General features: G+C 36.7%; 2 protein-coding genes across 2 annotated transcripts in view; both read right to left on the bottom strand.

Moving 5' to 3' along the window:
- The window catches only part of LOC6054174 (probable citrate synthase 2, mitochondrial), a 32,368-nt gene extending 16,667 nt beyond the window's left edge, over positions 1-15,701 (bottom strand). Inside the window, 3 exon segments of the mRNA XM_038252617.1 lie at positions 1,684-1,842; positions 15,186-15,291; positions 15,542-15,701. Coding sequence (XP_038108545.1) covers positions 1,684-1,842; positions 15,186-15,233 — 207 coding nt within the window. The 5' untranslated portion in view covers positions 15,234-15,291; positions 15,542-15,701.
- A 2,757-nt stretch (positions 15,702-18,458) lies between these two features.
- LOC6042631 (CD2 antigen cytoplasmic tail-binding protein 2 homolog) lies at positions 18,459-19,760 on the bottom strand. Its single transcript, XM_001870658.2, is given in 4 exon segments — positions 18,459-18,550; positions 18,553-18,654; positions 18,657-19,420; positions 19,498-19,760. Coding segments are annotated over 4 exon segments (1,053 nt in total). The 5' UTR covers positions 19,641-19,760; the 3' UTR covers positions 18,459-18,506.
- Positions 19,761-23,726: the final 3,966 nt, after the last annotated feature.

The following is a 23,726-nucleotide window of genomic DNA, read 5'->3' as shown; positions in this document are numbered from 1 at the left end:
AATTTATTTATAATTTTTAAGCGGAATTTTATTAAAAACGTGGTAATAATCGGTATATTGAAGGGTAAATTGATAGATTTCTATGGAAAATACATTGTTAATGCTTAAAATTATGACACATATTCTAAAATTATGAATAAAAACATGTTTATTTCCTTTTATATTTGGTCACTTTAGAAAGGTTGTCGTATTTTTTCAAGTATTTTCCAAAAAAATTGATCAATTTATTTACCGATTTTCACCTTGCATCCATTAATATTTAAAATAACATTTTTAAATAAATAAAATAGGCTCAAAATCACTTAAAAATGGTTTCAAAAACACCCAAAAAGCAAAAACTGGAAATTTGGTTTATTGGACCTTTAAAAAAAAAACTCCAGAAATATACATTGAGTGAACTGAGCAAAGAGGTAATCATCTGATTTTATATTGTTCAGACTAATCATATGTTATTTTAGGTTTTTTTTTAATTTAAAATGTTTAGAAATTGAATGCCTAAGCCGTACATTTAAAAACAAATATTGTTCAAACCAAAACAGGAAATTCTAAAAAAATTGCTCATTCTTACGAGAATTTCTCGACAGCAGACATTGAGCTGTGCAGTGCAGTCTGTGGCGGCTTGTTTGTGTGTAATTTATCACTCGCTGCGCGGGGATTGTCCAGTCTCGTGTTGTTTCAGCGTTGACAAGTCCGGGCCGGGGGAGGTCCCCACCATTTCTAATAGGTTGATTTGATTTGTCGAGTTCGCGTGATGCTTCTAATCATCGCGCTTTGAATGGGATAAAATACATTTTTAAGCGGATAATTGAAAATCCTTTTCGGAGGAGTGTGCCCGGCATCAAAGTCAATCACCTTGAAGCGTTCAGGGGAACACGCGCGTATCGCGCAGCTGTTCAGAACTGATAAGTTTGACTGTCTCTGTGGTAGTGGAGTTGGTCATATGACGCTCGCTGGTAGTAGATAAAAAAAACGAAGGTACGTACACGCGCAGCATGTTGTTGCAAATAATTCCGAAACTCATATTTACCGCTGGCGAGTGCGAGTTACTTTTTACGTAAGCCAAACATGTGTATAGATAGCAGTTTTAGCTCGACCTTGTGTAACCCGGCGCAAGGTAGCAGCGATAGTGAAGGTGAATTTGCCGTTACAAAACGTTGAAATGCTTTTTGATCAAGTTATCACATAGAAAGGGAACCCCCGCGAAAGGGCCAATCAGCTTGATCCAATTGCGCCAACGCCGCAAACCGTTCAACCACAAGTGCCTCGACTTCCCGCGCGCTCAGAACGGTTGTCAAGCCTGGCCGAGTCATAGCGTCGTGTGATCATCATTACTTAATTGAGTTAAAGTGCCGGAGAGCGCGCGAGCGCCAAACGAATGACCGCGGTGATGTCACATGATGCCCACCACCCTCAAACCGGTCAGCAGCAGCCGGAAAGTTATTCTGGTCTCACTTTTGTTTTGATTCGTCGTCCTTTCGGAGCTCGCGGTGCAAACCTGTTTACCTACAAGTTAACAATTTATTGCCAAGAGCAGTGTGCCAAAGAAAAAATAATCGGGGTCATGATCTGAACCGCTTCCCCCTTATTTGGGCCAATTGTCCAGCCGGCGTCTGGTTCTATTTCCAGAGGCTGGGAATCACCGTGTGATGTGATGTGTGGTCTAATTGGTTTATTGGGACTTACCATGTCGACGGTGACCTCGCCCACTTTCGTGTTGCCATGCTGCTTACGGAAGTTCTTGACACGCTCCTGCTCCTTCGGGACCTTCTCGTTCAGGACCGCCTTGAGGTCTGTGCTGTCGGAGGCATTGCGCACGTACGTCGCAATCACCGGGAGGACGTTCTGTTTGTCGGAGAGAAGAAAAGGTTTGATTAAAATGTGTTAATGAGCTTGAAAGAATACTCCAAGTAACCGACCCTGACTGGGACCGACCGACCCTAAAGCTAGTTTAAAGCATGTCGTCACCCTGAATGTCACTATCTTATCGCCTACACTGCTGTGCAGGCTTCCCATGGAACCCCCGCACAAGAGTTGAGTCTTATCTGGTTCCTCAGCACTGATTCCCAGTAGCGAATATACTAAAAAAAACGTCAATGGTGTTGATCAGGTGATTGCGCCAGTTGGAATCCGGCTGCAAGCCGGTCATCACCCCAGAGGTCACATGTGGTCGTGTGATTGAACTGTGTCCCAACTTGATTCGAATGCCAAAAATTTCCCTTTCGAAGCCATTGACTCGCACTGAATGAGGAAGACCCTTGGAGATGAACTTAAAGGTGCTACCCGAAATAGTCTTCAATTACTGGCTGTTACCGGTTATTCTGTCCGCGACTGTAACCAATCAACCCTGTCGGCACTGACGAGTGCAATTTTTCTAGAGTCTATTTCGGGAGAAGGCGACGTCGAGCGTCAGCAAACTGATTTCCTTTCCTGTAGGTAATTCTCTTGGTGTCTATTTGCGACGAATGTTTTCCACGACGTAGACAGAAATTAGGTAATGACGGGCTGGGAATATTAAGTAAGAATGACTGTGCCAGTTTTCAGCGATCGCTGAAAATAAACTTTGTTATGAAGGTTTTTTTTTTGTTATTCCTGTTTTTGCAAACAGATTTCCTGTTGTCCTTTTTTCTAAATCATAAAATATTCCATTTTCAAGATGCATTTTTCATAATTTTTAAACTTTGAAGTGTATTTGCAACGGCCTAAACGCATACAAACATACGTCAATCTTTTTAAACAACCATAAATCAACAATTTAACCGTCAATTTGAATGATTTCAAACTCACCACCGCTAGTTTACACACGTTTGACAGATGCTTGGAACTGTACCCACGACGACTAACAAAAAATCGACACCGGTTTTGCAGCGTGACGTCATTTGACAGCTCGTGTGCACTGTTTACATGATCCATGTAAACAGTGCACTCCTTTCTAACCTCCAAATCGAGTCGGCGTAAAACCTAATTGTTTTTTTTTTGCGAGCAGTGACATAACCAAACTTTTCGACACCCTCAGCAAACGTCAAACCAGTACAAAATTGGTGCCGGATCTTTTTCCGGATCTCTTCCGGAAAAGATCCAGCAACAAATTTGTATGGTTTGCGTTTACGGAGGGTGGCGAAAAATGTCAACAAATCGCTTGGTTTGTTTAAAAAAAAAAACATGAAAAGTGATAATTATTCTCTTAAATTCACAAAACAAGATCGTCATTTGTTATGTCGTGTTATTTTTTATTTGGATGAAATTGTCCATCCATGGGGGGTGGCAAAAAAATTAAAAAAAAAATGAAAATTTAATCTGCGAGCCATGGTTTCAACATTTGTTTTGCAATCATTCAATAATTTCCAAAATATCTAGGGTACGTTAACCATTAGTGGACCCCTTTCCTATAGTAGACCCTCTGAAGCGTTTTTGATGAAAAATTCAATAAAATCACAATTTCAAGCGTGTTGTTGTCTACAAATCTTTTATTTGGCATGTTCAGCATCATTTAAAACAATGTTGACTGACATTGAATCGTCCTTTTCACCAAAATAAGTGTTTTGAGTTCGTCATCTGAAATCAGCCATGGCCACTAGCATTTTCACAACAAAACAGCATTTATATTTTATTATTGAATTAACTATCCAATCATTTTTGACTGATCATTTAACTTCAGCAAGTCGAAATAATGTAAGTTTAAGGAACTTTACTAAAATAAAGCGAAGAACTGCTCATTTTCGAGCAAAAATTAGGGGGGTCCAATATAGGACAACGAAAATCCAAACTTTTCCAAAAGTGGACCCTGTAAATTTAACCTTCAAAAATGAAGAAAACGTTGTATTTAAGCAAAAGTTTGTCTTAAACATACAATAAATGCTTGTTGTAATCAACCTTAACGCATATTTTTTCAATTATGAGTATAAATATAGCTGTTTTCATGTTAAAAGTACCAACAATTCTGAAGCCGTAAGAATTTAAAATTTATCGAAACTATAGTTAATTGTACTTAACTGAAGCATCATAATTGTAGTTTGAAATGATACTTTATAATAATAAATCAATAACAAAACATTTTTTTTTTTAAATAAACGTGCGTGGTTTTATCAGCAACTGTAAAGCAACTGTATTGTTCCGTTTCGGTCCACCATTTATGTAATAAATATGGAAAAATTTGAATCAAAAAAACATTTTTAATTTTATTTTTATTTTTACAGTAGTTTTTGAAAAGTTTTCTCTGATCTTTTACGGAAATAAATGCGTTTAAATGTCTGTTAGATTTTTCCGTTGTTTAAAGCCAAATTTTTTAACAAAACATATTTTCTTATGATGAAAAGTGAGCAAAATCCATCTTTTATTCGTTATATCTATCATTAGACCTACACCATGCATCAAAACATCCAAAATCGTTTAAATTTGGTATAAAAATAATAGTTTGCCTATAGTGGACCCGGGTCCACAATCGGATTATGGACCCGGGTCCACTATAGGAAAAGGGGGTCCATAACAGGCAAAAAAAACTTTTTTTTTCAAATGGCTTTTTTTTTGCTCAAAAACGAATAACTGATGAAACAAATAGTCAAAATTGTTAAAAAGACTTCATATTTCATTGTTTTGTACAGAGGGTTATGAAAAAGTGCTTAAAATATTAAAAATTTGTAAAAAATGTGTTTCGGCTCTACTAGGGGGTCCACTAATGGTTAAAATACCCTAAGTATTGACGAAAAATTTATTTTTCGCAAAAAAAAAGTTTATTCGGTGCAGTGCATTAAAATTCCATAAAAATTCAAAACATGTTTAATCCAGCCAAAACATGCTAAATATGATTATCAATGTAGAAAAAATGCATTTGAAATTGTTTTCAGTTGATTTAACTTTTATTGTCAGTGAAAATTTGAAGTTTTTTGAAAAAAAAAAAAAAATTTGACCCCTGATTTTTCCCCTGAAGCCATTTTATCCGTCGTGGGCCGGCTTTTCAAAATAGTTCTATGACCGGCTCTTAAGTTCATGAAGTATTGAATAAATGAAATTATTGTCTGAATTAAAAAAAAGCTTGAGATTAAATTTCAACATATTATAAGAACATTCTTCATGCCTGAATTTAATTCTTATAATTTTTATATTGATATTTTTTAATTGAAAAATTGTGCAGGAAAACAAAATTATCCGTTTTGTAAAATTGTGCAGTTTATGAAAAAACTTGTCTTAAAATTTACAAAAAGAGACTAAATGTTATTTCTTGCAGTTTTAACTGTGTTTACTTAAAATTGAAGTTTTTTTATATTTTCTTTTTTTAAATAAATAAGTAAGTAAAGCTAATGTATTTTTCCAGAACAACTTTTAAGTGATAAAGTTTATTTAAAAAAAAAAGCTTGAAAAATTAAATTATTCCTACTGAAAATAGCTGGGTGCTGAATAGTAGTTCGCAAAACGAAACGGCCTCAATTTTGAACTATTAAAGTGGAACCAATTTACTGTTCGCCAAAAGTAGTGAGTATTGTTATCGACCATTGAAAAATATTATTATTTTTTGAAGGAATAAAAAAAATTGGCGTTCAGGACCTTGAGTTGAAGTCAACAAATCTTAAGAAAGTAGATGGCGAGATCCTCATTTATTATAAATATGAATGGAGGTTGTTGATGGAGTCGATGTGGTTGTATCCATCCAGGAGCTGTCTTAATTGTTTGATTCCGTTTGAAAACCTACTGATTTAGTGATAATCTTCTCTGTTTGTTGGATCAGCAGGATTTCAAAATCAGCAGGGAATTTATCTGCGACATCGCAGAATGTCACTCTCACTGCAGTTCTTTGTCACCCATAAAAAAGAAAAAAAAACCCTTTCTTACTGATTCAAACTTGAAAACACACACAATTTACAAACAAAAAAAGTAAAAAAAACATTAGACAAAATAAAATACATACCACTGATTACTAAATAGTTCCCCAGTAAAAAAGTCATGCTTGTGCTTGAACAGCCTCCTACTTTGTATATGTAAACAAAACGAGATCATTCGAAAATCACGATACGCATTCTCTCTATTCATCACCCAGTTTTAAACAAACAAAAATTAAAAAAACGTTACTTAATCCACCTTTAGGTGGTTGGTGCCTTCCTCGCATTCATAAATTGAATAAAATACACAGCCTCAGGAATGTGTATAAATAACAATTATTTTTAACAAAATATCTTGGATCCGGCCAAAAAATGTGTATTAAAAACACTAAAGTGCTTATAACTTTTGATAGGGTTGACAGATCTTCAATATGGGCTCGTTGGAAAGGTCTTATGATTACCTATCCAACGATGGGTCGCATGATAGATCCGGACAACTTTTTCATCAAAATATTTGAGATCCGGCCTCAAAAAGTGTATAAATAACACTTAAGTGCTCATAACTTTTGATGGGGTTGTCAGATTTTCAATCTTCTTAACGCGTTGGAAAGATCCTTCAAATACCTTTCTAAAAATGTATAGCATTACAGGTTTTCTTTCAAAAACCACCCTTTTTACAATCTTCCGAAGTTTAGCTAAAATCGTTTTTTAGCATAACTTTTTAAGTACTTTTCTAAACTTCATAATATTAACTAGGGTCTTGTGGGACCCCAAGACGGATCGAATGAGACCAAAACGGTCCAAATCGGTTAAGCCAGCCCGGAGATAATCGTGTGCATATTTTTCGGTGCACGGACTCAAATCCAGACACACGCACAAACATTTGTTCAGAATTTGATTCTGAGTCGATATGTATACGTGAAGGTGGGTCTACGAGGTCGAATAAAGAAGTTCATTTTCGAGTGATTTTATAGCCTTTCCTCATTGAGGTGAGGAAGGCAAAAAGGTCAAATAAACACATTTCTGTTTTCCTTTGTTTTTCATTCTTTAAATCAAGATATATGAATCATATTTGCAACACTAGTTCTTTTATGTATTTTCTTTAGAAGAACCCAATCATAAGAAAATTAAAAAGAAAATGTGTTTACTTTTTCAACTTTTATCACATATTAGTTCCGGCCCGCCTCTGCTTCAGAAAAATCAGATCTGGCCCGCAGGACCAAAAGGTTGGGCACCCCTGAGCTACGCCTTCTCCTTGTATCAAACGATTAGTCATACTGCATGCGAAATGCTGAAATGCAATTTTAGATACAAAACTTTTATCTTTTATAAGACGTAAAACGGTTGGGGGAGGGGAGGGGGTTTTTGAGACCGTTTTACTCTCTATACATTTTTTTTAAAAATTTGTATGGAAATTTTGTTACGAGAGTGGGAGGGGAGGGCATCTAAAAATCCGTTTTTTTTTTTGCGTTACGTAATAAAAGTACACTCCCTTTGGTTCATGAAAAATGTTCATTTTCTGCATTTTTTTGTCATAATGTAAAAAACACTCCGAAAAAATGAGAAAATTTCCAACAATTTTCCTTTACCTATAAAGTTTGTTAAACAAACTGGTGGTTTTAATTAACCCATACGAACGAAAAACGAAGTTGACTTTATAGCTGTCGGCAACCATTGCTAGTACCAACCACTAGTGTCTTCCTTTTATCTACAAGGACTTCGCCGCCCTGGGCTCCTAAGTGTATGAAAGTATGGCACGGAGCGACGGCGCCGAATACCCATATTTACACAAAGAATTTTAGAGCGCCCGCCGCGGGATTCGAACCTGCGACCTCTGGATTGTGAGTCCAGTGCGCGATCCGATTGATCCACACGGGCGGGACGATTATTAATTAACCCATACATTTATTAAAATTAAACTGTTTTTTTTTTTATATTTTCAAATGTTTGGCTTGATTTGAAAATTTCAGATTTATTTTTGTTGAAAAAAAAACAGAAATTCAAACAATAGTTTGTTTTTTTTTATGTCTGATTGAACAAAGTAAAATATTTGTGTACGAATAACTGACAAACTAATATGAAGAATTGGATGATTTAAAATGGATTGTCGGCAGCCGAATCTACCAACAAAATATGTGGTAAACAAACTTTTGCTATCGTTAGCTCTGCACATATATAACTAATAAGGTAATTATAAAAATAAGTTTTCTCATCAGACGCTTAAATCCGTAAGACAGAGCCGGTCATGTGATGTATCTTATTTTGACCTAATTGTTAGTTTGATATTAATAAAGATAGGACGAAGACTGGTTTCTACTCGGACAAATTCGATCGATTCAGTTGACGCCACCTAAACCTTACCGTCTAACGCAAAAAAAAAACACCAAACGGACCAACACGCGCCAATAATTGGCCGACAGCAACCTGCCACTTATGGCCTGCAATGCTGCTATTCACCTAATTCTGCACGGCAAGCCTTCTAGTTGGCCTTCTGCTGTTACATCACTCCAATACGTCACCATCAAGTTATCTACTCTCTCTCTCTCGTAGTAGTAGTACCAAGAGCCCGTTAGCATTCCGGCCCGGCTTTGCTGCTCAGCCCAACCACCAACCAGAATAGCATACGAATGGCACGGGGAAGGCAAAAGACCCAATAACTAGGAAGCATCAGCCCACACGAGCCATGCGAAGACAGTACCTGGTACGGCTGAAACTCGCGCCAAGTTCAGTTGGGACATTAGCGTGTACTACTACCCGAAACATAGTCGTGGGGTGAGGAAGGCGATCAGAGGTTGGGGTCAGCAGCAGACGCGGGGTAGATCTTTTGCCGGGTTGGCAATCGACCAACATCACGAAAGAGACTCATTCGAAGCACATGGCTCAAGCCGGCAAACGAAGAGGAAGCCAAAAGAAACTTGGCGAGAAGAAATTGGAGGCACGACCACGCGGTGCCTTCTTCGTGATCTTTCCAACTTGAAGTTCTTTCTTCTTTTTTTGGGGGGCGATAATACAAGCCCTCTCACCAACACTCGCTCGATGGGGCTCACATTGTATTGGAACACATAGCTGGAGCTGAAGCGCTATCAGAGGCAGCACATGGTCATGACCGTGGTGGCGCTGATTTGGCAAAGTGTCTTGCTCGTCGTCGTCGTCGTTGAAGTTCGGCTGTGGAAGGTCGGGTCATGCTGATGGAAACTTCGCGACGATTGTCCTAACTGGTTTTTGCGGGTTTCGCCGGTCTTTCTTGTAGGTGTGAATAGATGGTTTCTTTATGGGGGTCGATCCATTGAGGTGCGCTTAGGCTTCTCGGATTTTGAACCGTATCCAACGGGGAACGTTAAGTGGTGACGTAAGCAATCTCCGATTAAGTATGGTATGAGCTAATCGACGGAACTATAAACTGAGAGCAGATTTAGAGTTTAGAGCTTCAAATAATTTTAATCTACTTCTCAGGGTGACCACTCAAATCCCATTTTCAAATTCCCGACTTTTTCCAGACTTTTCCAGAATGCTCAAATAATATGCATTTCTTATCTAAAGAATGATTTCAAACGAAAAACTTCCTAAAAGAAAAGTCAAATTTAACCACAAAAATAAATGAATTTAAAAATAATCCAAATATAGGCATTTTTTGTAAATACACAAACTATACAACAATTTAAAATAAACTTCAAAAATGGAATTTAATTATTATGATTCAGAATAGAAACACAAACAACAAGCCTTTGAAAAAAATATCGAAAGTTCAACAATACTTATTACTTCCCTGTATTTTTTTTTTAATTTGCAAAAGTATAGTTTTTGATACTTCGTTTCATCTGGAAATGACAAAAGATCAAAGATAATTGAACTTAAAATTTCGTTCCTATTTTTTTTAAACTTCATCATCATTTGAAATCAGAGAATGATTAAAACATAATTGCTGATATTATTCATTCAAAGGATTTAGAAAAATGTCAAGGAATTTATAAAAAAAATGTTTTTGCCATGTTCCCTTTTTAATTTTGTAATTTTTGATATAGTTTTTTTCAATTTTAATTTATCTAGTGGTCAGTATTTAGCTGTATTTTTTTTCAATGAACATTCAGTTTGATATGATTTTATGTTTTACCACTTATTTCAAGCAAAATGTTTGAAGAGACAATTTTTTTAACAGTTTCGCAATAACTCCAACTTTTTTGGGTTATTTTTTTCGCAATTTGAAATTTTTCTTTATGTTTTCAAAACGTAAAAAAAGTTTTTAAATTTTTGATTTTTATATAAACAATTAAAAATATTTACCCAAAAAACCATTGCCAAACTCAAGTTGGAATCTGTTTCCAAATATTCAATCTATGTGACAAAATGAAATATGTAGAATCATAACTCTAAGCTGGCTATTAGGCTCTATTTTTATATTAGTTTATCATTAACTTAACCTTTTGTTTGATAAACAAAAATTAATAGAGATCATATGATTCATGAAAAATATTATGAATATCTGTGTCAAAGACTCCAATATTAATTAAGATCTTGAATGTTTTAAACAGCTTTTCCATACTCAAATATATTGAAATAGTGAAAAGAACCTTAAATTTTAAGTAAGTTACTAAAGTAGAACTGAGCGAATTCATTTTGAAAATTGCACAGAATATTACAAAATTATTCAAAAGTTACAAAATAATTTTCAAACAAGTATGTTTAGAATTCCCGACTTTTCCCGACTTTTTGACAAAAATTCATAAATTCCCGACTTTTTCCCGATTTTTTGCGGATTTTGGCGAATTCCCGACTTTTTCCCGACTTTCCCGATTTCCCGACTTGAGTGGCCACCCTGACTTCTCTATTGAATCTTATTGATCAAACTTTTGGCGACTCACAGAAAGGAGTTCCATTTAAAATTTACCTTGAAATAATTGGTGAAACAGTTTTTTTTTAAATTAAATTAGCCAAATATAACGTGAAATTTAACACATATTTTGAATTGTTAAATTAGCAGACCCTTATTGGGTCATACATGTTTCCGACAAATTGGTACGATCCAATGTCAAATTCAAAATATTTATATAAAAATACTTAAAACACTTCTAACACGTCACTGGCGTCACCCCTGTCGACGTTTTTTGGTATTTTAATTAATAATTTTGAGTATTTAAGTAATTCTTTAATATCTTGAGTCTTCTAGTATTTTAAAAGTTTTGTGTATTTTAAGTATTTTTATGCAATGTAAAAAGAACCAGCTTCTTAACAAACGGAGTTTTTATTTAAATAAGGCTGGTGCAAATTTTATTCAAATTCAATCAATCAAAACACATTTTTAAGCATTACATGTAAGGGTTCTGATCTTCTTTAAAAATAATCAGAAATCACTCACTCATCGCTGAACGAATCTTTGCCACCTGGAGCGCGCAACGGCGCAACCATTCGCGAGCGAACACGACTCGCTAGATGCCAGCGTCTTGGTCAATCACAAAGCGATACAAAAACTCCGTGAATTTATTTGCCTACTCCGTCCGTCGACCCAAGTCACAAACGAATATGCAAAAAAGGAGAGAATTTGACGTGGCCTCTTTTTTTCTGCAGTAGGGGAAATTCTCGTATGTTTGGCAGGTTAAGCACTCGCTCCTAACTCCATCAAATTTGCAGATTTTCACTATTTAAACAACTAATATTGCAAAACTTTTGATAGAAACTTGTTTGCTCACTTCTTATTGAGTTTTTTATAACTCGATTTCAGTTGAAAAAGCTTTTAATGAGCTGTAATTGAATGTCAAAGGGCTGATTCGCAATTCGCAATTCGCAATTTTCAGTGTAAGAACGGGCCTTGACCGATCTTATGCACTAGGTTCCCGACGAACACGCACTGCCCTTACACCTACATCTCACCCTTGCTCTGAGTCAGTACGAGCAACACGCTAGAACACGCTTTGAGTGTTCGTGCCAGGCATGCACACCTTCTTTTCCGGTTACGCATTTTAACTCGGCCGGGGGTGGTACATTACGTAGGGTTTGATGTAAGTATAAGCGCCTAACCATCTAAAGTGTGCCTAACAACTTTCATTAAAGCAAAAACAGTTTTATATTTAGTTTGAATTCAAAAACTAGTTGTTATTTTACTGTGTATTGTTTTCTCCTGAAATCATTCCTAGTGTTGAGTCGTGTTTATATGTTGCTATTTCTTTTGTCGCGGTGTTTTGTTACAATTTTTGGTCCTAAGCATTTTATAAAAGTTTTTCAAAAGTACAATAGTAATATTTCTGTTGATTCTTTGATTATTCCAAAAATTGAGTAAGGGCTCAAACCTCACTTGTTTTAAAGAAAAGGGTGAAGATTGAAAACAATGGACAGTGAAAGAAATATATTATTGAAGAATCAATAGTAAAAGAAAGATAGTAATTAATGAAGTAGATAAAGAAATTAACAATAGTTGATAAATAGAGGCAACAAACAAGCTTAGATTGTATAAGGGCAATTTATAGGGCAGATGAAAAATTATTCAAATAGATAAATAAAGATAACCAAAATTGACATCGCTACCAAATTAAGGGAAAGCAGACAGTTTGTTACAGCAGCATCAATTAGTAAATAGAGTGGAAAAGCGTTGAGAAATAAGAGAATCAAGAAAATAAAATCGAAAACAACTGGACGATAATAAACAGAAGGCGTGTTAGAGAATCAGTGAAACAAAATAATCAGAATATAGATGGTAGATAGAGAGCCTGGAGCCTATTAGAGGACGGACACCTCAAACCAAAAGCATCAATCGAAGCACGAGAACTTTCAAACGGAGGTACCAATCGAGCAAAAGACAAAGGATTTTGCTCGATAGGCACCTCCGCTTGACAGCTTCCGCGCCTCGATTGGCACTTCAGGCCTGAGACGTCCGTTCTCTAACAAGCTCCAGGCTCTCTAATGGTAGATAAAAACGGAAAGAAGAGAAACCCCGTTGTGCGATGCTTCAGGTACATCCACAGCAGTTGACTCAACATACTGCGAATCAAAACAATACCGTCTACAATCACAAATTACTTCCCTTTCCTACATTGTTGCGCCCCTTTCTTTTAGCCGTCTCGACTCTGACCCGCGATGGTCAAAGGTTTACGATCCGTTTCCACAGGCCACCAGCTAGGTCATCATGAAAACCAAGCCAACGTGGAGGTAAGAAAATAGGACACCCGCAAGGAACCAGAGCTATACTGTTCTGATCAAGATAATTCGGATGATCTAACAGAACTACGGATGTAGTTAGTTACGCTCCTTCCAGGATGTTCCTTACGTGGACGTCAACCGAAGAGCACGCAACAAGGTCAGTGCCATTGCATGCTCTTAGGTATCAATCCTTGGCCTGCAATATCAAAGGGCTGATATGGCAAAATTAGAGGCACGCTGGAATTAGATGCTGTTCCCTTACATTCCACGGAAATTGTTTCGATGTTATGTGAACAACAAAGTTTCCAAATATTATTGATACCATTGATCTTATAAGTAATTTCTTATATCATCAAAACAAAGCAAATCGCAGACTATTAGGTTTTACGCCGACTCGATTTTAGGTTAGAAATTTGACAGCTTGCCTGCACTATTTACATTTTTACAAGTGTGTCTCAGTAAAAATGTGTGTGCGTGTGCGCTCGTAAAACCTAATTTCGAGTCAGCTTTGAGCGTAATAGCGCGATTGGTGTGAGAGGGTGATAAAAGGAGATTTTTCAGTAGCGATCAGAGATGAATCTGAGCAGTTTTGCTTCACGATCGATTTGTGCTCACGAGTGGAAGGGTTTATTTTGAGCAATCAGGACCCTTGAATGACATGTTTTGGGAAACTGTTGTTTTTAATTTTTATAATTATAAACAAAAGTTTTGCGAAATGTGTTTGAAATCGCGTTTATTTTGGTATCACAAAATATTTGTCGCTTGATTGAACCTAAAAAAGGTAAAATTTTATTACCTCTTTATTAGGCTTTTTAGTTCAAAATAGACAAAAATAAAAAAAAAGCGAGAAGTTAACAGGAAGAACACAAACTTCAGAATTTGATATGGAGTCTCTCATATTGAGTCTATACAGATGTACCAAAAAAGTTAACTGTCGTGTTCATTTATCAACTTTAAAAATATAAAAAAAAAAACAGTTTCGAAATAGTAGTTTATGCAACAAGTTGCAAAAAGAGGATTTTTTCAGCTCGAGTCGTACATTTATCCAACGAGGTTCACCGAGTTGGATAAATACAAAGAGTGCTGAAAAAATCAAGTTTTGCAACGAGTTCCATACAACATTTTTTGCAATTCCAAAAAACACACACTGAGTGAAATTTTATGTCAATTTTCCATGTATTTTGTCAATTAATCGTTTAAATAAAAAAAAATGAAAAGTGTTACTTTTCGAAACAAGTGTGGAAAAGTTCAACTTTTCAGCACCCATTTGAGTGCTGAAAAGTAGAACTTTTCAGCATTTATTTTGAAAAGTGTTGCTATTCGATTCTGTTATTTTTGGTACAGAAAAGTAGGCTATTTCGTCGTTCAAGAATGACAGGAAAAGTAAGTAGTTTCACGACGGAATTGCAAAAATATATATTTTTATGATCTCACACTTTTTAACTACGAACAGTTTTTCCTGTTCCATTCTCCACCCTGAGATCCCGTCCTTATCACGCTACGCTCTGAAAGCGATTCCTTCCCCACATATTGTTACCTAACACACGTTGTTCCCGATGACCCGCGGGAGTCACACGGGTTCGTCCTCTGAAGCTCTCCACGGAGAGTAAGAGCGAGAGTCACTTTCATTCACACATTCAGAACCAACCCATGTGAGCTCTGTTTTTTAGTTAATACAACTAATCAAATACCTAACTAGACACTGAACTAAAACCTACACCAACAAAAAATCGCGAAATCCACACACTAACGGGACCGCCGCTCGGTCGGATTTTTGTCCACTTTTCCCTTCCATTGCCTCCCGTGTGTATGTGGCCACCCTCTTGAGCACGATTCTTTCGAGGGAAAAATTTGCACTTTTTCGGTGTGTGTGCTGTGCGCAGCCTACCGGCAGCGATAGAGGCACCGTTTTTTCCCCCCCAACCTAGCCACTCGTAATAATATTATTTAACCGATTGTAAGTAAAAACCATTCTTCAGCACTATTGCCTCCCTTGACCAAAGGTCGCCCAAATGCCCCCCCTCATGAATGTGGTCACGTCACGAGTTCTGAATCGGGCCCAGAACTTGAAGGAAAATCAGGCCTCTTTTTCCGCCAATCATTACGTAATTTTGGGAAATCTGTGTCGTCGCAGATTTTTCTTAGAGTGTGATCCGCCCCTTTCCCGAGGGTCTTTCTCGGCCCAGAGTCGGTTACTTTTGGAGTCTCCTTCTCGAATAGTCCATCTTTTGGAAATTTTCCACTTACCTTGTTGGCAGTGGCCAACTTGGCGGTGTAGATACGGCTGAGGGCCATCGTTGCCGAATGTTACGCTAAAGATTTGTCCACACTCGACTGAACAAACTTCCGGAATCTGGAGGGAAGGAAAAGCAGAGAAAAAGAGGGAAGCTGTAGTAAAGTTCTTGATGAACAGCCGGGGTTGGTTCCGACCGCCACACACACACACAAGCCCTCTAGAAATCCTCTTCCACTCATAATCTCTTTCGAAAGGACCACAACAAGGATCTACCCACAAAACAATCCACGCAGATTCCTCCGACAAACGGGAGATGCTTTTCCGCCACGCCACACACTAACTACCTGGCCCCCAGGGACACACTTACTTCCTTTTCCCACACCACACGCTCGCTGGTGATTGATGCAAGATGCTTTCGCCGATTCCTCCGAGAGACACTTCCGAGCTGTTCGCCGACACCAAACCAACTGAGCCAGGCGGAGAGAGAATCGCTCCCAGAAAAATGTCCCGCGCGCTGCTGAACGGCGGCGTGGCTTGGGAGCGGCCGGGAAGGACGTGACGGGCACGGGGTGCGGCTGTCGGAAGTTGAAACGGTCCTAGTACGAAGATCCTTGCGAAGTGATTCGGAAATCCGTCAAAATCGTAAACACTCCGAAAAGGTGGCGTGCGTCGTGGATGCACCCTCCTGTTGTTTACGGTGGTGGTGTGTGTGAATTTCACCACAAACCGCGTGACGTTGGCGCGCGCTACGAATACTGTCAAAAGTTAGCAGGGTTGCCGATTTCGTTAAAAACAAAAGGGAGTGAAAAGTAGATATCGTAAATCGGTCCTAAAATTGGGTACTAAAGCCCTATGCCAATTTTTATGTACAACTGTAAAAAACACGATTAAAAACCATTTCTGATAACTTTTTTTCATTTTAAAGCAAAAAAAAAAATATTGACAAGACAACATTTTTTCGATGGATCAACTATGGTCCCCTTGGAACGAGCTGTCAAGTAGGAGCTTTTCTGTCAAGAAGGACCGCGAGGTTAATTTTTCAAAATTGATTTAAAAATCCTTTTTAAACTCTTTGTTGTCGTACAAAGGGTCATTGTTCTCAGAAAAATAAGCTTTATCACTGTGAACAATAATATCAGCAATCTAAGCTTCATTTTAGGACCCAATTAAGCTTAAATTTGTGATATTTTTGTTCACAACGATAAAGCTTATTTTTTCTGAGTACTCTTTGTACGACCGCAAACGATTTAAAATTGATTTTCAATTAAACTTTAAAAAACTAATATCGCGGCCCTTCTTGACAGAAATTCCTACTTGACAGCTCGTTCCAAGGGCACCATAGTTGATCCATCAAAAAATGTTGTCTTGTCAATTTATTTTTTTATATCAAACTGTCGTTCTACGCATAACTGTCCCATATTCAAAAAAAGTGTAACTGAGAAAAAAAGTTCAAGATGGTATGTCAGAGACATAACCGAAAGACATAGGACCAAACAATTTTAATGAGATTGTTGATGTTTTTGGATTGCTAGTGAAATTTAGAATAAGATTATTTTATTGCGCAATTCTCACTAACTTGAACTTCGCACTAAATTATTGCTATCGATCGCACTATTGCGACTTGTCAAACTGGCTTGGGAAATTTAAATTTTCTTAAAAAATGATAAAAGCGAGCCGATGTTGCTCACCTGTCAATCCTAAAGTAAAAATGACATTATGCGTCGTATAACTATTGATTTCTGGATATAAAATACTTTGTGGGACAATTGGGTCCTAAAATGAAGCTTAGATTGCTGATATTATTGTTTACAGCGATAAAGCTTATTTTTCTGAGTACAATGACCCTTTGTACAACCACAAAGAGTTTAAAATGGATTTTTAAATTTATTTTGAAAAATTAACCTCGCGGCCCTTCTTGACAGAAAAGCTCCTACTTGACAGCTCGTTCCAAGGGGACCATAGTTGATCCATCGAAAAAATGTTGTCCTGTAAAAAAAAAATTTGCATTAAAATGAAAAATAGTGATCAGAAATGGTTTTTAATCGTGTTTTTTACCGTTGTACATAAAAATTGACATAGGGCTTTAGTACCCAATTGGGTCCTAAAATTAAGCTTAAGATTTGTGATATTATTGTTTACAACGAGTGTTCCCAGAAATTTTAACAATTTAAAATTGTGTATTTGACTTTCGTTAATTTTAACACAAATATACTTGTTTCTGCCATCTTGTTTGTTTTATTTTGTATACTTATTATTTCAAATATTATAGAAGGTTTGTTGTAAGTTAGGTGTGAAATCAACTTTTATACTACATATATTTTAAATCTAAAGTATTACACTTTTGAAATGTATTGATCTGCAGAAAATTTGTATATTTTAATTTTTGAGAGTGTAGCACTTTGTAAATGTTTTTTTTTTTAATTTTATAGAGTATTTATTTCCTAGATATTTTGCATGTTTTTAAAGTAGCATAACTGAATTGCAGGAAGTTGTTTGTGATACTTATTGCTGATTATTTTTTTAAATTGGGTCTAAAATAAATAACTTTTCTGCTGGAATCAAACACAAAGCTTTACATTATTCATATATGGACATAAAAATACAAAACAGACAAAAATAGCAATAAATCTAATGCCTAATAGCTTTAATCAAAACTTATTAATTAGATTTTTTTTTTTGCATAGACAAATAAAACATTTGAGTTCATTATTAGAATTTGTTGAATTTTTAAATCAACTAAAGGAGCTATTACACTACCGCAAACAAACAAACAGACTCGCACTTTTTGGCAGTTTGCCTGCTTTGTTTGTTTGCTTGGATTTGTTTATACAAACGTCACCCTGCATACATTTTGCAGGATTAACCTAGCAAACAAACAGATACAAACCTGTTTGGTCAAGTGTGGCAATTTTAAAAAGGTTCAATAACCCTTTTTTGCATACAAAAGTTTAATGGACTTTAAATTAAATGATTCTCAGTCAGCGACCGGCAATCTCGGTTATCCAAAAACTTGAATCATCTTTTCTTGTTATGAATTATGATATAAAAATAAATAATATCTACATTATCATGACAATTGCATGAATTGCTGATCTAAAGTTGAAAAAAAGAGCACCGTTAAAATCAAGAGGTCAGGAAACTATTTTATAGTAAACCATTTTTCAGATTAATTTTAGAGAAGATCAGAAAGAGAAGGTTTCATGTTTTCACCAGAACAGCTATACGATTGCTATACATCTCAGACAGGAAATTTTCTCAATCAATATAAACAAATAAAAACGCCATTATTAACGCACTAAAATGTATTGAATGAAATGGATCAAGCAGTATATTCACAGGTAAAGTTCAAAATCAATCCGGGAAGCGGAGTAAAGCGCGTATCTTCGGCACCTACCTTCCTAGCAAATGCACCACTGCTGAAACGGCCCTCTTCGGCGTACTTTTGCATTTGCTCGGTGGTAAACGGACCGTGGATTTTTCCGCCTCCTGCTGTTCTTTGTACTCCCACATCAGCTCGGGCTTTGCCACGTCTGCTTCCGGTTTGCTATCGGCGGCGGAAGATGTGGACGGCTTTTGGTCGGTGGAATGTTCTCCCTCTTTGAGTTTATCCATTTCTTTGTTATCAAAATCGTCGGCGTACATGTCCAAATCTCCGTCGCCGTCTTTGGAAGTTTTAGCGTCGCTGATTTTCTTCTGGATCATTTCGTACGTTTCATCGTAAATGTCCATGTTGCCATCGCGGGTCAGTATCTCATTAGCGAGCTCGGTCAGTTTTGTTACTTTCTCGCTAGAATCATCCAACTTTCCGGCCTTCTTCAACTTCCAGCGCTGGGCCGTTGTTAGTTTGGCATTATTCTTGCCAATCCTTTGGAGTGCTTTCTTGATCGTTTCCTTCGGTACCATCATGTTCAGAATATCCTGGTAAACCACGGAAGCGTCAAACTTCTTCGACGCTCCTTCTCCATCTTCCGAATCGGAATCGGAGTCGGAATCGCCGAGCCCCTTAACGGCGTCATCTTTCTTCTCCTTATAATTTGGATCGTTCTTGATCTTAACCCAATCGATATTATCCAGCCAATTGTCCCGCAAATCGACTCCCTTCTTCCACAAGTAGTGCCCATCAGCGTCAAAGTGGCCTTCCTCCATTTCTTCCTTCATGTTGAACGGCGTAATCTTGACTTCTCCGTCGATCCGAGCGGTTCCCTCCTCCTCTCCTTCGATGTCATTATCGTCCAGGACGTTGTACCTGCAAGTAACATCATGGATCAGCTTCCACCCGTACCCAAAACCCTCCAAGCGCTTGGAACCCGGAAGCATACTCACTGCCCATCGTCGTCGCCACTGTCCTCCTCATCCGAGTCCAACGTATGCTTGCTGGTGGACGGCCGGTTGCTCTGCTTGTCCTGCACCAGATCGTCCAGATAGTTGTCCTCCTCGGTAACTACTTCCGCTTTGCGTTTGGACATTTTGAGGCGCGGACACGGGTGGAAAATTTCTGCAAACGTTCCGAACTGGTTGAAAAATGCGAAACTGCCGCGGTGAAAAAGCGTACACAAAAACAAAAATTTTCACCCGCAGTGCGGCTGTCATCGCGAGAGAAATGTCATCATCGCGCAAGGGGTGATGCGTCAAATTTGGGAAGTTTGTTGGGAAGCTGTGGGATTGGTTCCCGGGAATATTTCCGGGATTTTTTGAATGCATTTTTAAATTAATGAGCGAATTTTCCATCTTTATGATGTATCAGAAAGAATCATAAAAAAAAACTATAGCACTATTTCAACATCATTCTGGATGAACGAAATGATTCGAATGAAAATATTGCAAGTGTCGGCCCCCTTGGCGGTTGAAAAGCGAGTTGTTGGCATTTTAGTGTAAAAAAAGCATAATTTTCAAACTCAAATAAAAAAATGTTCCATCCAGATATCCATTCGATTCGACCTGGAGCTGGTAGGAGACATCTTGCCGGGACTACCATCTGAGACTGATAACGCTTTGAGTAAGGCAGTTTCACACAAAAAAACAGACACTTTTACTTTTAGTGATTTTTTTGGTAGTATAAATTTAGATCACATTTTCTGGTGATAATTGTATGTCGTCGATTTCATTATATTCGTGTTCCTGAAACAATTTCAAAATAGAAACATGCATGAAAGTGTTTATTTTGATCCTCAGTGCCGCACTGGCTCTTCAAACGAACGTACCATTAGCCTTATTTTTGTTTTTTGAATTTCGATCCTAGACGGTCCCGGTGGCATTTTTCGAGACAAGATTTGTCTGACCACGCCTTCCGTCGGATGGGAAAGTAAATGTTGTGCCCAAGCTTGGATCAATGACATTGAATGATTGTTCTGGATACAGAGCCCAGAAACAGCAAATTGCAATGAAAAATCAATCAGGATATGAAAAATGCATCTACAAAAAACGTGTAAAAACCATTTCTTGATTGACGGATTATGAATCACGATTTTTATGTTTTTTTTTTTTCAAACAAACATGGCAGCCAAATCGACGGTAACATTTCAAAAGGCATCATGTACATTTTGACTCTTTCTGGGTTATTGCATATTCTAAAAGTACTCCTAATAAGCTACTTCTCCACCAAAAATGAGCAAAAGTTACTTCAGTAAAGTCTGTTTAATCATGATTTTAAATAAAGTAACATAAACAAAATCTCTGCCATCAGCAGTCCCTGTTTATATAGCCCTGTCAACCTGTCAAACAAAAGACTACATAAACCTCGTGACGAAAAAAAAGCATCATGAACAAAGCGCCATGTACATTCGGCGAAGAAAAACGAATCATAACAAAGCTTCCCCCTCAATGACAGCAGGGTGATATAGACGTTGGTGATTTCAAAAGAAGTTATGTTTGTTTTTCTTAAATAAAACGACGGAAATAATGTTTTGTTGAATTTGGATGATCAAGTATCAATGAAAGCAACGTTTTTCATCGTTTGTTATTATTAGAACATCTTATTTTGCTTGTATATTAAAATGGGAATTGAAAATGGATGCTCAACTTTCAAATGCGTTTTTCTCAAAACGCATGGTTTGTGCTTTTTGAAATGTTGGCGTCGATTTTCGTTATTTAAAAATAATTGAAAACGGAAGATGACAGTTTTCCATCAGCTTTGTTGATATTATTGTTTTTGTCATTTTTTTTACAACAGTTAGGCCGATGCAAATATTTGAAAAAGATTTTGTCCCTCAACTCTGGCCATGGTCGAGGGGAGAAAAAAAATTAAAAATTAAAAAATAAATTACAAGCCAGAATATTCAACATTTCAATAAAAAAAAATCGGAAAATGTTAGAAAACACACTTTGAAGATTTGACAAAAAAATACATTTTAGCGAAAAAACAATTTTTGTTGTTCATCCAAAGTTCACTTAAATTCAAATTATTTTTTAATAAACCCGAGCATATTTAAAATAATTCTAAACGCAGAGGAATGCGTTTTAAATGGATTTCAGCTGATTGCATATAAATAACAAAAGCTTTGAAAAATATTTGCAACCGCCTTATTCCTCCGATTTCAAAAATTTGTCTGTCTGAATCAGATGGTAGTCAATCAGATTCGTTTTCCAACTGTCTTGAGTTCGAATCCCGAGGTGTTATGTTTCTAAGTGCAAAGTACGTTTGTGGCCCAGTTTATTGAAATGGTCAGAATCACTTTTAAATTAATATGGGATTCTTATATATTTGCTATTATTACGGTTTTATATTTAAGTCAAATTTGAACGTTTCATAAACTTTTCCAAAAATATTTAATGAACATTTCGACAATATTTACTAGTTTCACTCACATTTAAACATGTGAAAATGTTTCAATTTAAAGATTTTTGAACGACATATTTGTATCGTAAAATAATGATAAAAAAAATCATTAGTTTTATATTAAAAAAAAAAAAAACACAAAATAGAATAGAGCATTCAAAGTTAAAAATAAAGATTCATTTGAAAAAAAAAAAAAAAATAAAATCATTTGACAAATGGTCAACGGGCCTTTCTACTTGATCATTCAAAATGGGTCCGCGGGCCACAAAATATCACCTCGCGGGCCACGTTTGGCCCGCGGGCCATACTTTGGTCACCCCTGGTTTACATGGAAGCTGTGGGTTTGTTTGCAATCTTTTTCTAGCAATAGTTTTAACCCAAAAAGGACGAACTCCGGCGGTCAGTCAAAAAAAAAACCCCAGATAGAAGTTGCTTGACAAAAAACTTTTGCAAGTTAAAGAAAGCAAATCTGATGGGAATTAAAAACTGACGCTAAAATTCCGAATGCGTTTTTCTCAAAACGCATAGTTTGTACATGAGGATTTTTGAAATTTTGACGTCGAACTTTGCAATTTTTATGAATTTTAGGAAAGGTTTCATTTCTTCTTCCAGAGTTGCATTGTTAATTGGAGTACTTAGGGCTTTTGTTAATTTGATTTGGTTAACCGCGGTAGATTTTCTTGAAATAATTCGAACTGTCAAAAATCCACCCAAGCATCTACCGGTGGATACTTTTCTACCACAGATTTTTGTACGATCAATGTGGTAGATGCTTTGGTGGATTTTTGACAGTTCGAATTATTTTAAGAAAATCCACCGCGGTTTACCAATTGGGTACTAAAGCCCTAAGTCAATTTTTATGTACAACGGTAAAAAACACGATTAAAAACCATTTCTGATCACTTTTTTTTCATTTTAAAGCAAAATTTTTTTTTGACAAGACAACATTTTTTCGATGGATCAACTATGGTCCCCTTAGAACGAACTGTCAAGTAGGAGCTTTCCTGTCAAGAAGGATCGCAAGGTTAATTTTTCAATATTGATTTAAAAATCCATTTTAAACTCTTTGTGGTCGTACAAAGGGTCGTTGTACTCAGAAAAATAAGCTATATCGCTGGAAACAATAATATCAGCAATCTAAGCTTCATTTTAGGACCCAATTGACAAAATAACAGTACTTGGATTTTGGTTAACCACGAAAAAATTTCTTGACATAAATCGTTGGCGTCGAACTGTCAAAAATTGAGTTTGGTGGATACTTTTCTACCACAGTTTTTTTAATGATCAATGTGGTAAATGCTTTGGTGGATTTTTTACAGTTCGAAATATTTCGAGAAAATTGACGGCAATTAACCAAAATCAAATTAACATGCAACTTAGATCTCCTCAAGAAAACGAAATCGTTCTTGCAGCCCAAGTTGCAACCATATTTACATATTTTTTTTCAGAAAGTCAAGAAAAGAACGTTTCAACTCCACCCAAATATATATTTTTTATTTTTACAAAAATATACGTAAAATTCTCGTCACTCAAAAATAAACAAAAGCAAAAAAACTAAAAACAAAAAAGCCATTGTGCAGCCCCTCGCTTTTGACGGTTTGTGTCTCTGAAATATCCCATCCAAGACTCGCACCCCAGAGAGAGAAAAAATCCCATTATTTTATGCTGCCTTCGTTCTCTCTCCGATTTTATGCTTCCTCTCTGCTTACATCTGTGTTGGTGGTTGCGCGATCTGTCTTTTTTCTCCTTCCTCCTCCCCTTCTTCAGTCTCTTCGTT

This window comes from Culex quinquefasciatus, chromosome 2 (genome assembly GCF_015732765.1).
Source record: "Culex quinquefasciatus strain JHB chromosome 2, VPISU_Cqui_1.0_pri_paternal, whole genome shotgun sequence".
Classification (NCBI taxonomy): Eukaryota; Metazoa; Arthropoda; class Insecta; order Diptera; family Culicidae; genus Culex; species Culex quinquefasciatus.
Note: the sequence above shows the minus strand (reverse complement) of the source record. Positions and strands in the feature narration are given on the sequence as shown.